Below are 12937 nucleotides of genomic sequence, written 5' to 3'. Positions count from 1 at the left end.
TACATATCACGTGTAACGTAAAGTACGCGGTTGGATGGCGTCACACGACGTTCGATCGTTTGGGTTTCGATGCTTAAATCGTTAAGGGTGAGAGTACGGGCTGTGAATAATGCACCTTCCTTGCGGCGACAAAAATCTCGCGGAACAGAATACGAGAACGAGCACGGTAGAATTACGCCAACAGGCAGACGTTTTCTGCGCGTCGCGCCGCTCGTGTTTGTAGAGTGAAACATTGGATACCGGGAGAACAGGTTTCGGAATCGAACACAGGCACGCAGTCCTCTGTACGCTCGGTATGCGCCTCGTTAATCGTTGTTCCTACCGATCGAATTTCAAACGGTGTTACTCGAGATGAGATCGATGTTGCTCGTTTTTCATGGCTATCGAGTGTCCAGCGTCCTTCCTTCTACCGTGCTCTTGACTCTTACTATTTCGAAGAAGCTCGTTAACATTAAACGCGAAGTTAACGTTTAAAGGAGAACGATACACGCGAGACGATTCCGCTTTATTATAAGGATACTGTGTACAAGGCATTATCGAATAATCGATAATAGGTAACAATAAGAGAATAAGCAAGCGGAAGGTTGAAAGACGTCGGGAAACGTCAATGAGTTTAACCGATTCGTTGAAAACGAACGTCCTTTTTTATTATGATTATTATCATTATTGTTACTATTACTACTATTCTCGCTATTACTATTACTATTTACTACTACTGTCACAACAACAACAACTACTACTACTACTACTATGTACTGCTGTTGTTGCTGCTACCACTATTACCACTATTACTACTATTACTACTACTATTGCGGCTGCTACCTACTATGTACTATTTTCTTTCTTGTTTCGATCGTTGTTCCTTCCGAACGGTTCTCCGTTGTAACATTATGTTCACGCGCGTCTCGGATGACGATCGAGACAAGACATTACAAGGAAAGGAATATTTTCGTAGATACATTTCATCGACAAATACGAAAGGAATACAAATTTTGTTGGTTAAACGTTTAATCCGTACTCGGTTATACTCGTCTCGCGCAACTTTGTAAAAGGCACGACGATTGAAACGAAGGGAGTAGCGTAAGCAGATTTTAGCTATTTATACGAGGGTAATGAAGAATGCGGTGTGTAATATACGTACGATTATTCGTAATCCGTCGCTTATATCGAGAATAATTATTAAGGTATCATGGTATTAAGGTGCATATTCGCGAATGAACACGGATACGAGGACGTGGTTCGTCGGTGTTAAATCGAAATAGAAACGACGAAATAAATAAGGCGTAGGAAAATGTAACTCGTATCTTCGTGTACGTAATACACGATGTGTTTGCAGTTTATTTGGAAGATTAGAATTTTTCACAAGTTACGCTCGTGATGTATCGAAATAATAAATCCTGTTAAAGCTTCTCCTCGTAAATCTCTCGGGTCTTTCTTCAACAATTGTCTTTAACGTTTTATCTCGTTTTGCCATTATTTTGTTTTGTAATTATTATGCATTTCAAACGTTCCAGAAAGTGGACTTTTTTTGTAGAGATCTAACCACAAGACTTCACGTATCTTGCCTTTCCCGCAAGATTTCCTGAACCATGTTCTCCATGTTCTTGACCGTAAATTTGGCGGCTGTGCTTAAAAATTGTATCATAAAATCGTGATTTAAAAGTCGATGCGCCAACACGATGTCCTTCTCGTCGTTCAGATCCACGTCTCTCAATTCTTCGTATATTGAAGCTAACTTTTCAGGGAAACTCTTGCACTTGCCGATAAGTTCCGAGTGTAATACGTTCCATGACAATGCCGCGGCCAGTACAGTCTGGAACGATCGAGCAAAAGAATGAAACTGACCGGACGAACGTGAGTATTTCGATACATCGAAAATACGGTGACGAGTTATAAACAGAGAAAGCCGTTTTTGTATTTACAGTGTTTCAAAGTACAAGAAAAGTATTTTCAAATTCTATATCCTATACTTTGTAAAAATGTAATATAATATATCGTAGTACAATCGAAAAGCTTCCCTAAGAAAAGATCTACAGGCTCATGATAGATATGCAGTCCGAGGCACCTATTATTGTCTCAATTTCAGATGCAATTGACTCTGCTTATTATGTTTCACGATCTCATTCCAGAAAGCTGTTCGATTAGTTGAATCTATCAACAACTATTTCCCTACTTATATACTCGTCGCTGTACAAAATAAAAACTGCAATTGCTTTCAAAAGTTCCTTACAAGGCAAATATCAAGAGTAAGCCAATAAATGACTACTTCGTGGTCCACTACGAAACATTTCTGCATGCTCTCAGCTGACGTGTGTTCACCGACAGCGAACGATTCGAGCGTTTCCACACTCTCAGGTAGGATCGGTTCACCAAAAAGTTTCAACGCGCTCGTTTCCTCCAGTTCCTGGTCCGAATCTCGATCGATTCTTCTTTGGACCTGATACATCAGGTACTCCAGGATCGTCTTCGCAACCTGAAACGTATCGTACTCGTAGATACTCCAAAACTGTTTGAATAATATGTATTCTAACATAGAAAATTAGGTAACTCGGAAGTTGGAAAAATTCTGCATCTTTGGCTACGAGTAAAGTATATCATGCGGAATGCAACCCTATCTTTTTCTCGCCATAATTCGGTTTTATAAAACCGAAGATCATCATCGTTTGGAAAAAATTCCAAATTTCCTTTTTCGTGAGATATCTAAAAACCGATAAAACTGTCTAAGAAATGTTTAAATAAAAGTTCACCCGCATAACCATTCCTTGAAAGGAATTTTTTCAATGTACGTGTTAAAATACCTCTGGTGATCCTTTTATTAATAAAAACTGTTACTGTACACGAGCATGGTCAAATGTAATAGTAATTATTTTCATATAAATGAATTTAAAATCAGAATAAATTACTCGGTATCGTGTCCTAAAATCGGTTCGCTAAAGAAAACTGCTAAAATGGACATCATATCTGATAATAATTGGTTTATTCGATTGAAAAACATGTAAGGTCACTGATAAATACGAAAAGGAGGTATCCAGAGGTATTTTAACATGTATATTAAAAAAGATTTCTTTAGGAACGATGATTCCTAAAGAGGGTGGGGGTAACTCGAAGACTATGGATTTTTTTTTAATTTTTCTTACGCGATTCGGTAGACACAATGAAACGATACGACTTCTGTTTTAAGCTCGTTTTTAGATATCTTCCACTGATCTTGAGACATTTCAGGAGAAAAAATTTCGAATTTCTTTCGAGAGATGATTTCATTCTTAAAATCGAATTACGACAGGAAAAAAGTAAGGTTTTATTACATAAAAAATGGCATACTTTATTTGTACCCAAAGTTTCAGAATTTCTCAAATTTCCAGGTTGTCTAACCTTCCCTGCAAGTATTAGGTCGTCCTAAAAGTTTCTTTCCTTTTATAAGGAAACAATGGATACACAACATTTTCCGTTTTATATTGTTTTGTCGAATTACGTATGATCCATTTTGTTCTGTCAAAATAAAGATCACAACGTTCGACAGATTAGGTTTCATGTTTGCATAAAGATGCGTCGTTGTAAAAGACGTGTTTGTAAAAGAAAGACACTTTTCGGACGATCATGTAGACGTGCAGGAGTAACAATGGTTCAAGAAACCACAAAATTGGAAAAATTAGTTTCGTAACTACGATCGAGCTAATTGGAAGGTAATTATTTGTGACACCTACCTCGAGAGGTCCGTCAGAAGACGGTTGTCGAGCCTCTCGAGCCAGTCGCTTCCGCTCTAGAAGTTCCTCGACGTATCTTTCGCCCTCGTGCATATCGGTGCAGACACGGTTGCCTAGAGCCAAGGCCAGAGCTTTTGCAAATCCGTCTCGCGGAGTTTCGTCCTTGCAGAAAGCCAACAGCAGCGCGGTATAGTTAACCGAGTATCGATCCGTCATGTACATCCGACACAGCAGTTTTTTGGCCGACATTCGCCTGAGCGTTTCTTCGGGACTCAAGCAATGCAGCAACGACACGTCGACTTGCGAGGCAGGTCGGCTCGATCGCATGGAGAACGTCGCGTCAGTGTTCAATTCGTACAGTTCCTCCTCGTCCAGGTCCTCTGAACCTTTTCGAAACTCGTCGAGACGAAGCTGCTGTACATTGGCAGAACCGTCCGGGCATTCGAGAAACCACAGCGACGTTCGACCGTACTGAGCTACAGTCACCACTTCTCTCAACTCGGGATCCTGAATCCTGAAGCGATCCCTGGCTATTAACGTTTCTTGACAGTTCGGAATGGGAAGGTCCATCGCGCAAACGAGAAATTCTCGCCAATCGACGTATTCGACGGAACCGGAAAATCTAGCAAGCAATTTCGAGATTTCGCCCAGTCGAAGTTGGTACCAAGAGCATGGCAGCAACATTGGCTCTCCCTCTTCCTGGCCCTGGCTCGCTAAATCTTGAAAGATATAAACCAGGCTGCGTTCGCATATCATTCCACTTGGCGCGACTCGTTTAAATATCTCCATCAAGCGCGCGAGGCTGGCTATTCGGAATCGGGAGGACGACGCGATCTCTTCCACGCGCTTCGGCTTCTCCGGTTCTACTTCCGTCATGTACACGTTCGATCGGACGACGAACCGGTCACCCTCTAGTAGCAGCTCTGTCTCCAGCACTCTACTCTCCTCGATCGCGAAACAGAACACATTCGCCATGTTGTTCACGCTCTTCATCTCCCGCCAATATCTGTACGATCGTAAATGATGAAAACGGTAACGGGCACAAGAACGGTGATTGACAGGCGCCGATCGATAGATTCTTATGTCAACGTTCGGATACTCTTTCGTTTCTTTCAGTTAAACAACGGCGAAAATTTCGACAAAATGATCGACATAAGAATTAAAGGAGAAAGTAACTATAAAACCACCGATGATTAACCTGTCTACGATGGCATCGTAAATGCCGTGGAAGGTCCTTTGCAACGTCCTCAACAAGAAAGCGACATCCAGTCGAGCCACGTTCACTATCGAGTCCAGTTTCTCACGAACTCTTTCTATCTCGTAGGTAATGGCGTAGCGCCATTCCAAAATTAGATCTTGACCCCTCGATGCCATTTTCCCAATGATCGAATCGGACGAATCGGTCGAAAAGTCTTTGTTCTTGGAAATTGCCATCTGTTCTCTTCTAATCGCTTCGTTGCTAGCCGCGAACAACGTTTCCACGATACTTTTCACATATCGAACGTTTTCTACGATTCTCGTAAACAAACTGTTGTTCTCCATGTTGTCGATAGTTTTTTGTCTGTCGACAAACGCGTCGTTGATCTCCATTCGAAGAGATTCGCGATCGAGGGCAGGTGGAGCAGCGGCGTATGTTATCGTCGACCGTCTGTCTTTGGTTTTCAGTCTTCCTCTTGCCTTTCGATCAGGCGATTTTTCGACAAAATTCGAAGGTTCGAACGGTGGCTGCTCTTGGAAATCCCGCTGTTCGTTGCCATCGTCCACGTCGTTTTCCCTGTCGTTCGTCTCGATTTCGATTTTATTCAGAACAACCTTCGAAACGCCGATTTCTCGCAACGGCTTTTTCATCATTCCGAAATAGTAATCTTGCAACAGACGTATCGTGTCGACGCATCGATCGATCTCCGCTTGAACGATGCCGATGTACGTGTTAAACAGAACTACCGCCTCGTAAACAGCCCACTGGTCGTTGACGAATCGCCTCCGTTCCTCCTCAGCTTCGCGTCTTCTCCGATCGCAAATTTCCCAAAGTTCCGTTTGGAAATCTGCCACGCGACGATGCAGCTCGCACTTGACGTCCGCGTCGTTCCGTGCGTCCTCGTCGATCGCGTTGTACGCCTGATGAAATCGGTGCAGCAGATCCTGTTTGTTATCAGGTCGTTTAACAAACTCCAACGCGTTTCTCGTTATGAAATCTGCATATGGAACGATACTCGACGCGTGGATGCTCTTGAGGAGGAGCAATTCCTTTATTTCCTCCACGTAGATCTCTTCCAAGCTCTCCCACAGGCTTGCCAAATTTTCTAGCAACGCGAAAGGCAAAGGAAAGTCGACCCATTGCCAATTGGGTTCACCAGGTCTGGCTGGTCGCGGTTCAAACTCCATCTGGAAATCGTCGGATACGAGATCTTGCTTCGCCTCCTCTTCCATGGCGTCGTCGTCCACGTCGGACTCGAGTTGCGCGTACTCTTCCTCGGTTACCAGCTGTCGAACGACGGCCTCCTTCAAGGTCGCGCCACGTTTCGTCTCTCGCTCGAACATATTCAACGCATCGCCGAATAATTCCTCGGAAGGTTTCCTCTGCAACGGGTCGCCTATCGTAAGTCTGGCCAATTTCTTCAACGTGGCCAAATCGAAGGTGGAATAGTAGAGAATGCGAGCGATCTTGCGGGACGCGTAGAATTTGTCGATCGATGGCGAGTCCTCGTTCAACGTTTCGTAAGTTCGAACTCCTATTTCGAAGTATTTTGGTTGTTGCTTCACTCGAACGAAGAGCGTGGCGAATGTACGACTCGCGGGTTCGGCTTGTAGCTCCGCGCCCGGATCGTGTACCAGCTTTGCCTGTCTGTAAAATCGATGGAAAAATGACGGAGTTTACAAACGCGCAGTGTTCTTAGCGAGATTTTCGATTTACGATTTGTTTCTAATTGCCTGTTTAACGAGTATGGGTCGGACTTGTCTTCGAAAACGATTCTCGGAGTCACGGTCTCGATGTCCTCTATGGTAACGTCGTCGAAATCGAGCAACTTTGGGTCGGGAGGTGGAGCCGAGCCCGTCATCGCTGTCTCCAGTCGCGACATTTGCTCGTAAGTGTTGGGATAATCGAGCAGAACCCAACCTTTCGCGTTCACCAAGCTCTTCAAGTACTCGATCAAGATCTTGGTCGCGAGATTGTCCGTGATCGGTTCGCCCAACGTTAGAAATTCATAGGCCCACTTACCTGCGCGTATTCGAGAATTCAAGAATCGCGAATCTCTCGGTGCAAAGGAAAAGGGAGTTTGAAAGATTAGATCGCAAAGATTGGATCGAGCGCCTCACTCGAACCTACCAATGTACGCGGCATCGGTCAATACGGGATCTAAATCGTCGTACGGTATGTTCCTCGGAGTTTGCGTTTGCTTATCGCGAGTGTTCGATTCTTCCTCCGTCTCTGATTTGGCCGAAACGAATAACTTTCTCTCGCCAGTCACGCCTTTCCTCGTTGTCGTTTCCGGCGAGGAAGTTGCCCATTTCGAATCTTTACCGAGTCTATCCATTCTGGCGCACGAGATTCGCCCTTTTTCGCTCTCCAGCTTCCTAATGACGTCCGTCGTCGCAGCGATAATATTCGAATCGATGTACTCCACATCGGACATCTCCTGCTTGTACCTGTCAACGACCACGTGTTTTCAGGTCGTCGGTACCAGTTACGCGGTAGAGCACAATTTCGGATGAGTACTTGGACTGCGTGTGACTAGCGTAAACACGAGCGAGAGTGCGCGAATGCCCGATGATAGCGAAAGTTCTAAAACTCTAAGAATGGAGCATACGGTACAACGAAGTAAGAACTCTCGACGTGTATATTCGTTGTAACGTAATAGAGCGAATGATTCGGCGAAGCAGTACTTCGTACCCATCCATAAAGAAATGTCTAACATACCGTTCCAGACAATAATTAATCGCGTCTTCCATTCTCACAGTCCGAATAGCAGATCGATCGAGCAGCGCTCGAATCGACTCGCAAACCGCGGGGTTTCCTATCCCGAGAACGATCGTCACGTTCTTGAATTTCTGCAGCAAGGTTTGAGATCGGTCCACGGGATGAACACGAAGGAAGTTGAGAAGTCGATGCACGATGTATCCAAGCACCGCGCGTCCCAGCTTGACAAGATCTTGCAATTCTTCGGCCAGCACCGGCAACGACTCGTTCCAAGGTGGGTTCGTTTCCAAATAATTGTCGAACAGAGCATCTCGCAGCAAATCCACCTTGTCAACCTCCATCCACGTATCCGATTTCAGCAACATTTCGAGCTCCTGCTCCGAGGATTGTTTGTGTTTTCCATTGTAAGGTACTTCTTCGTCGAAGATGGGCTGCGACTTGAGAAACAGCATCTTCCATTCGCTGAGAAGAACGAGCGGTACGCAACCGTCGTTCACTCGTCGGTGGTCAGCCACGTTCAACGCGATGCTCGCCAAATCGACGACGATGTCTCGGCAAAATCGCCAGTGCTTCTCCCGTATCTTTCGTATCTTTTCCATTAAAAGCCGTCGGCGCAATTCGCATATTCTTCGGCATTCGATTTCGATGTCTTTCTGTCGCTTGCTCACCAGATCCTGAGCTCTTTCGTAGCTCGCGCGATGCTCCACCTCCTTTGCTTCTACGGTTATGTCCTCGACGACCTTCTGATTTTCGGCCATTGTATTCTTTTGCTCGCGGACCTCGCACAATTTCGTCACGATCTGTTTCTCGTATCTCGACTGGTCCAACACTCGCTTCGCGATTTCTTCGTCGAACGTTCTTTCCTGTTTCTCCGCCACTCTCTCCCACAATTCCGAGAGCAGCGCTTTCTGCATCTTCGATTTCAGAACGGTAGCAGTTGCTGCGCGTTTGCTACGATTCTTTAACCACTCGACGTACACTCTGGCCATTTCTGGATCATCCGAGATCGCTCTCGTCTCCGCAGCCTCTTTTTCTCCTTCTTCTCTTTCTCCTCTTTTCCTTTGTCTTTCCCGTTCGACTTCTTCTTCCACTTCCTTTTCTTTGTCGTCTGGCCCGCCTTCTTTGCCCGGCTTCTTCCGAACCCGGTGCTGATAAGCAAACCGGTCCAATTCCTCGCTATGCTCCTGTCTAATGTCTAGCAATGTTTTCGTACTCTAAACGCACAGGGGCGAAAGGTAACTTGTATGACAAGGCGGTGTACGACGCACCCGGATGATAGACGATGCAGAGTAGGTACTCTTCGTGGAAAGGATATAGCGAGGTCATAAATCGAAAATATTCCTCGGTTTCATCGAAATTCAATAAAATTCGGATCTTCCTAGTACTCGTGTATATCGATACCTGACTGTTATGGCCTCGCTAGAGTATTCCACCAAGAATACTTACATAGATACCTCGGCTGGCCACTGCTCTACGCTGGGTTGCGCCACGGTGTACGACGTGGGAACAGCCAACAACTTCTCTCGTTCTTTTTGAAACTTTGCTAGTATGATTGGGAGGTTGGTACGATGCCAGTCAACGACGTCCTTTCCCTTCGCCAACTTCTTCGACAAAGGGTGTTCCATCGGTTGATACGGTGGAGGGTCCTCGCAGACTTTCGTCACTTCGAACTTCTTCGACGTGGGTACGAATTTTTCCCTCTCTTTTTGCAGTGTGATAAAGTGCAACCTGTCCTTGGTTTCCAGGCACAGGTACAGCTTGTAGAACAAGCGCATCGACGTGGTACCTTTGCCGCAGGAAATTTCTTCGATGCTTTCATCGTCGCTATCGATTCCCACGAATCGCAACCAAAACTTCAAGTGCTTCAGATTTACTCTGCAGAGAGCAGGATCTTGGGTAACGACGATCGTGTCCAACTGATCGCGGTTTATTATGTCGTAGCTGTGCAGAATCTGTGCGAGAAGCGAGCCGTCCCTGGTGTAGTAACCAAACACCTCGGGTGTCAGATCGATCAAGATTCCTAGCCTCGCTTGTATCCAGTTTCGTAGAATGTCACCCATCGTCGAATATCTTGCGATTGATTCAAGCGTATGTCGTTGTCTATATGTCGGAGGTCTTACGACCAACTCGTTGTTCCTCCTGTCCTACCAAGTCGAAATATCGGTTCGCTCGTCTTCGTCATTTTCCGAATATTTGTCGCGAATATTTGGCCGCGTCTGAAGCTTGCCACCGATCGTTCGATCGATTCGTATGTCGTTCGTTTCGTACGTGGCAACGTGGACGACGCATTCCTTACCTTCGTCGTGGAATATACAGATGCCGTAGCATACCATGAAATTATATTTGAATTTCTAGGACATTCGTAAAAATCGAATGGAAGACGGTGAAGCGAGAAGAGTTAAAAACCGTGCATATAAAAAGTGTGTACTCTTTATTATTCCCTTTATACTCCACTGCACATACACGACGTGTTACAGGCCTATAGGTACAGACGGGTAAAGAAAATCTTGGTTTCTCAGCTTTTTTTTATTCACTTTAAACCAACAGCGTTTGAGCATTGGTTCGGTTCTGCCAAGAAATAACCACAGGATGATCGTTTACGCCTAGAAACGTGGCTTCGAACTTCATCGGGGAAGTTCCGTTTTCTCGACGGTAATAAAAGTTAAATAAACGATAAATAAACGGAGAATGAACGCTGGGGCTCGATCGCGTTGCCTCTTTGTCGTTCGCCTATTCGCTTGCGGGACTAAAAATCGGGGGTCCATCGTCGGTGCGTGAAAAAAGAAATATCAGCGAAAAAGTGTCGGCTTTCTCGGCCGATCGTTGCGATCGATATTCATTCAAGACGGCTGTACGAAGCCGACGCGATCCATCGCCAGGACGCGTACGAGCGCCGATTCTCTTCTCTTTTACTTTCTGTCTGCCTGCGTCTTCCCGTGCTTTCTCTTTCGCTTTCTCTTTCGTTTAGCTTCGATCTCTGATCGGCTCGACTCGAGAATCCTCGCCCGTACGCTCTCCCTCGGATGTCGGCGAATCGTCCGGACAACATTTAGGAACCCCTTGTTGCTCGCGTTAGTCTACACCTACAAATAAGGTCCACAACGCTGCTGCTCGACGGATACATCCTTCTTCCCTGCCCCGCGACACTCGTCCGACGAGCACGCCAACGATACACGCTTTTTCGTTCTTTCTCTCAACTTTTCCGTACACAGCACTCGGTTACGGTTACCCTGCCACTCTCTCGTAACACACTCATCCGCGTAAGTACTAATCGTCGTCGTCGTCGTCGCAGCGATCATCGTAAGAAACCGTAATCACGGTAATGGTAATAATTATAGCAATAATAGAAAATCATCGCTCGCCATCGCGATCCTCGTTCTACGAAATGTATTTATAATATGTATATATATACTATATATATATACTATATATACCATATATATACATATATATATTTATATACATGTATATGTATATGTATATGTATATGTATACGGTGCCGTCGATCATGCAGTTACATCGTACCGCAGCGGTAATATAATTACATTACGACCATACTCGCTTCGATTGCTCGCCACGCAAAAAAGACAATACGCAACATCGATCTGACGTTCGCCGTTTCCCATCGTGGCTACGATAAATCGTAACTCGTTATTGTTGGTGCCGTTCAGCTGTATGTACAGAAGAGGTATACAATATGCTCGGTGATAATATTAATGTTTTCATATTTATAATAATTTACGCGCGACTACAATGGATACGGTACTCTCACACACTCTCTTTCTCTCCCTCTCTCTCTCTCTCTTTCTCTCCCTGTTTACCATTTACCGTTTCGTTGACTCCCTTCTTCTCTATCTCGCGTTTTTCGCTGTTCTTTCCTTGTGCGCCCTAGCCTTGCTGCGATTATTCGCTTCCGCGAATTACAAAACGAATTTTTTCTTTTTCCGCGCTCGTCGCGTCGATGTCGCTACCCTACATGCGTGCCATTCGAACGCGTTTCTATCCTGTGCTTTGCCTATTCTCTCTCTCTCTCTCCCCCTCTCTCTCTGTTTCCTTTTATTGCTGGGAAAGTCGATCTTCGTGAGAAAGATCCATTGGGAAAAGTCGCGAACGAAACGCAGCATGGAATGCATCGAGAAGAACGAACGGCTCGAGGAAGTAACAAGCGGCCGTTGTCTAACGCTCCTCTTTCTTCTCCTTCTTCTTCTTCTTCTTCTTCTTCTTCTTCTTCTTCTTCTTCTTCTTCGATGAGAAACAAAAGAAACGCCGTTGGAGCGAAGCTCTTTTCCACCAAGTCGGTAGGTGCAGACCACGTGTCCTCGTTTCGAGGCGTGCCGGGCATCTCTAACGCTACCATATCTAATAGGAAGGAACGGGCTCGATAACTTCACCTAAAATTCTATCTCCTAACTGTAATCTACGTGTCTACTATGCTTCGTGTGTTTCTCGCGTGTATCTGCGTATCTAGCTTCTTTCGTCTTCGTTTGTTTCTTCCTCCTTTCCGCTACTACCCTTTGCGTTTCTCAGATCCAGCCTTCCTCTTGCTCTCGCTCTTGCATTTATTCTTGTCCTCCGCGTTTTACAACACGCCTGTCCATTTGTTTGTGTATGTTTGACGTACGTGTGATACTCTCGATTTTACCACTCTACATATATATATATATATATAAACGCGTAACCACGCGATAATTTTCGCTCGTGTTCTCTTTCGCGTTCACTCAAGCTCTCGCTTCCTTTTCCACCCTCTCGGTGCTCCTCCATTTCATCCCATCTGTTTCACTCGCACTACGCACTAATTTTAAACTAACACGTCGCTATACGCAAACTACTTCACCGCTAATATTTAGCAACATGGACATTGTTATTTTGCTTCATTTATTTCCTCTTTCCCTTCCCCTAAACTGACCGACGATTAAATCGTTTCAAAATATTCGTCGCTTCTCTATTATGCCTGCTCTACCGCGCTAAGAAAAGGATTATCGTTAATTCGCTCATTACCCGACCGCTAGTTATCGTCGACTATTATTTTCTTATCGTTACAATCCCGGGTCCTTGTTCTCTTCCTACCTCTCGTACACGCGCACACACTCGCTTCCGCGCTCTCTCTCTCTCTCTCTCTCTCTCACACTTTTTCTCCGTTTCTTGGCAATCGCTGGCGGTTGCCTATCTACGATCTAGGTAGTGGGTTCACGACTCGAAACTCGGAAGATTCGTTGCCAGGTGTCGCAGATGCGGTGACTAAAGGATCGAGCACGATCGCGATTGCCGAAGGAGTCGAGTTTCCCTCGAAACGCGCAATACGGACACGTCCGCG

General features: G+C 45.3%; 2 protein-coding genes across 2 annotated transcripts; both read right to left on the bottom strand.

The window, feature by feature from the left end:
* Nucleotides 1-1309: 1309 nt before the first annotated feature.
* On the bottom strand, nt 1310-8660 carry LOC100740935 (sperm flagellar protein 2-like). Its single transcript, XM_012394696.3, has 7 exons — nt 7624-8660; nt 7033-7352; nt 6636-6924; nt 4903-6549; nt 3705-4710; nt 2231-2473; nt 1310-1813 (listed from the first exon to the last, which is right to left on the bottom strand). Exons 1-7 carry the CDS (start codon nt 8610-8612, stop codon nt 1553-1555), a joined length of 4755 nt encoding a protein of 1584 aa, XP_012250119.2. The 5' UTR covers nt 8613-8660; the 3' UTR covers nt 1310-1552.
* Nucleotides 8661-8678: 18 nt separating this feature from the next.
* LOC117151157 lies at nt 8679-12931 on the bottom strand. The gene has a single exon (XM_033318467.1). It carries the CDS (start codon nt 9681-9683, stop codon nt 9066-9068), a length of 618 nt encoding a protein of 205 aa, XP_033174358.1. The 5' UTR covers nt 9684-12931; the 3' UTR covers nt 8679-9065.
* Nucleotides 12932-12937: the final 6 nt, after the last annotated feature.

This window comes from Bombus impatiens, unplaced genomic scaffold (assembly GCF_000188095.3).
Source record: "Bombus impatiens unplaced genomic scaffold, BIMP_2.2 scf_0099, whole genome shotgun sequence".
In the NCBI taxonomy this organism is placed as follows: domain Eukaryota; kingdom Metazoa; phylum Arthropoda; class Insecta; order Hymenoptera; family Apidae; genus Bombus; species Bombus impatiens.
This window is presented reverse-complemented; position numbering and strand designations above follow the sequence as displayed.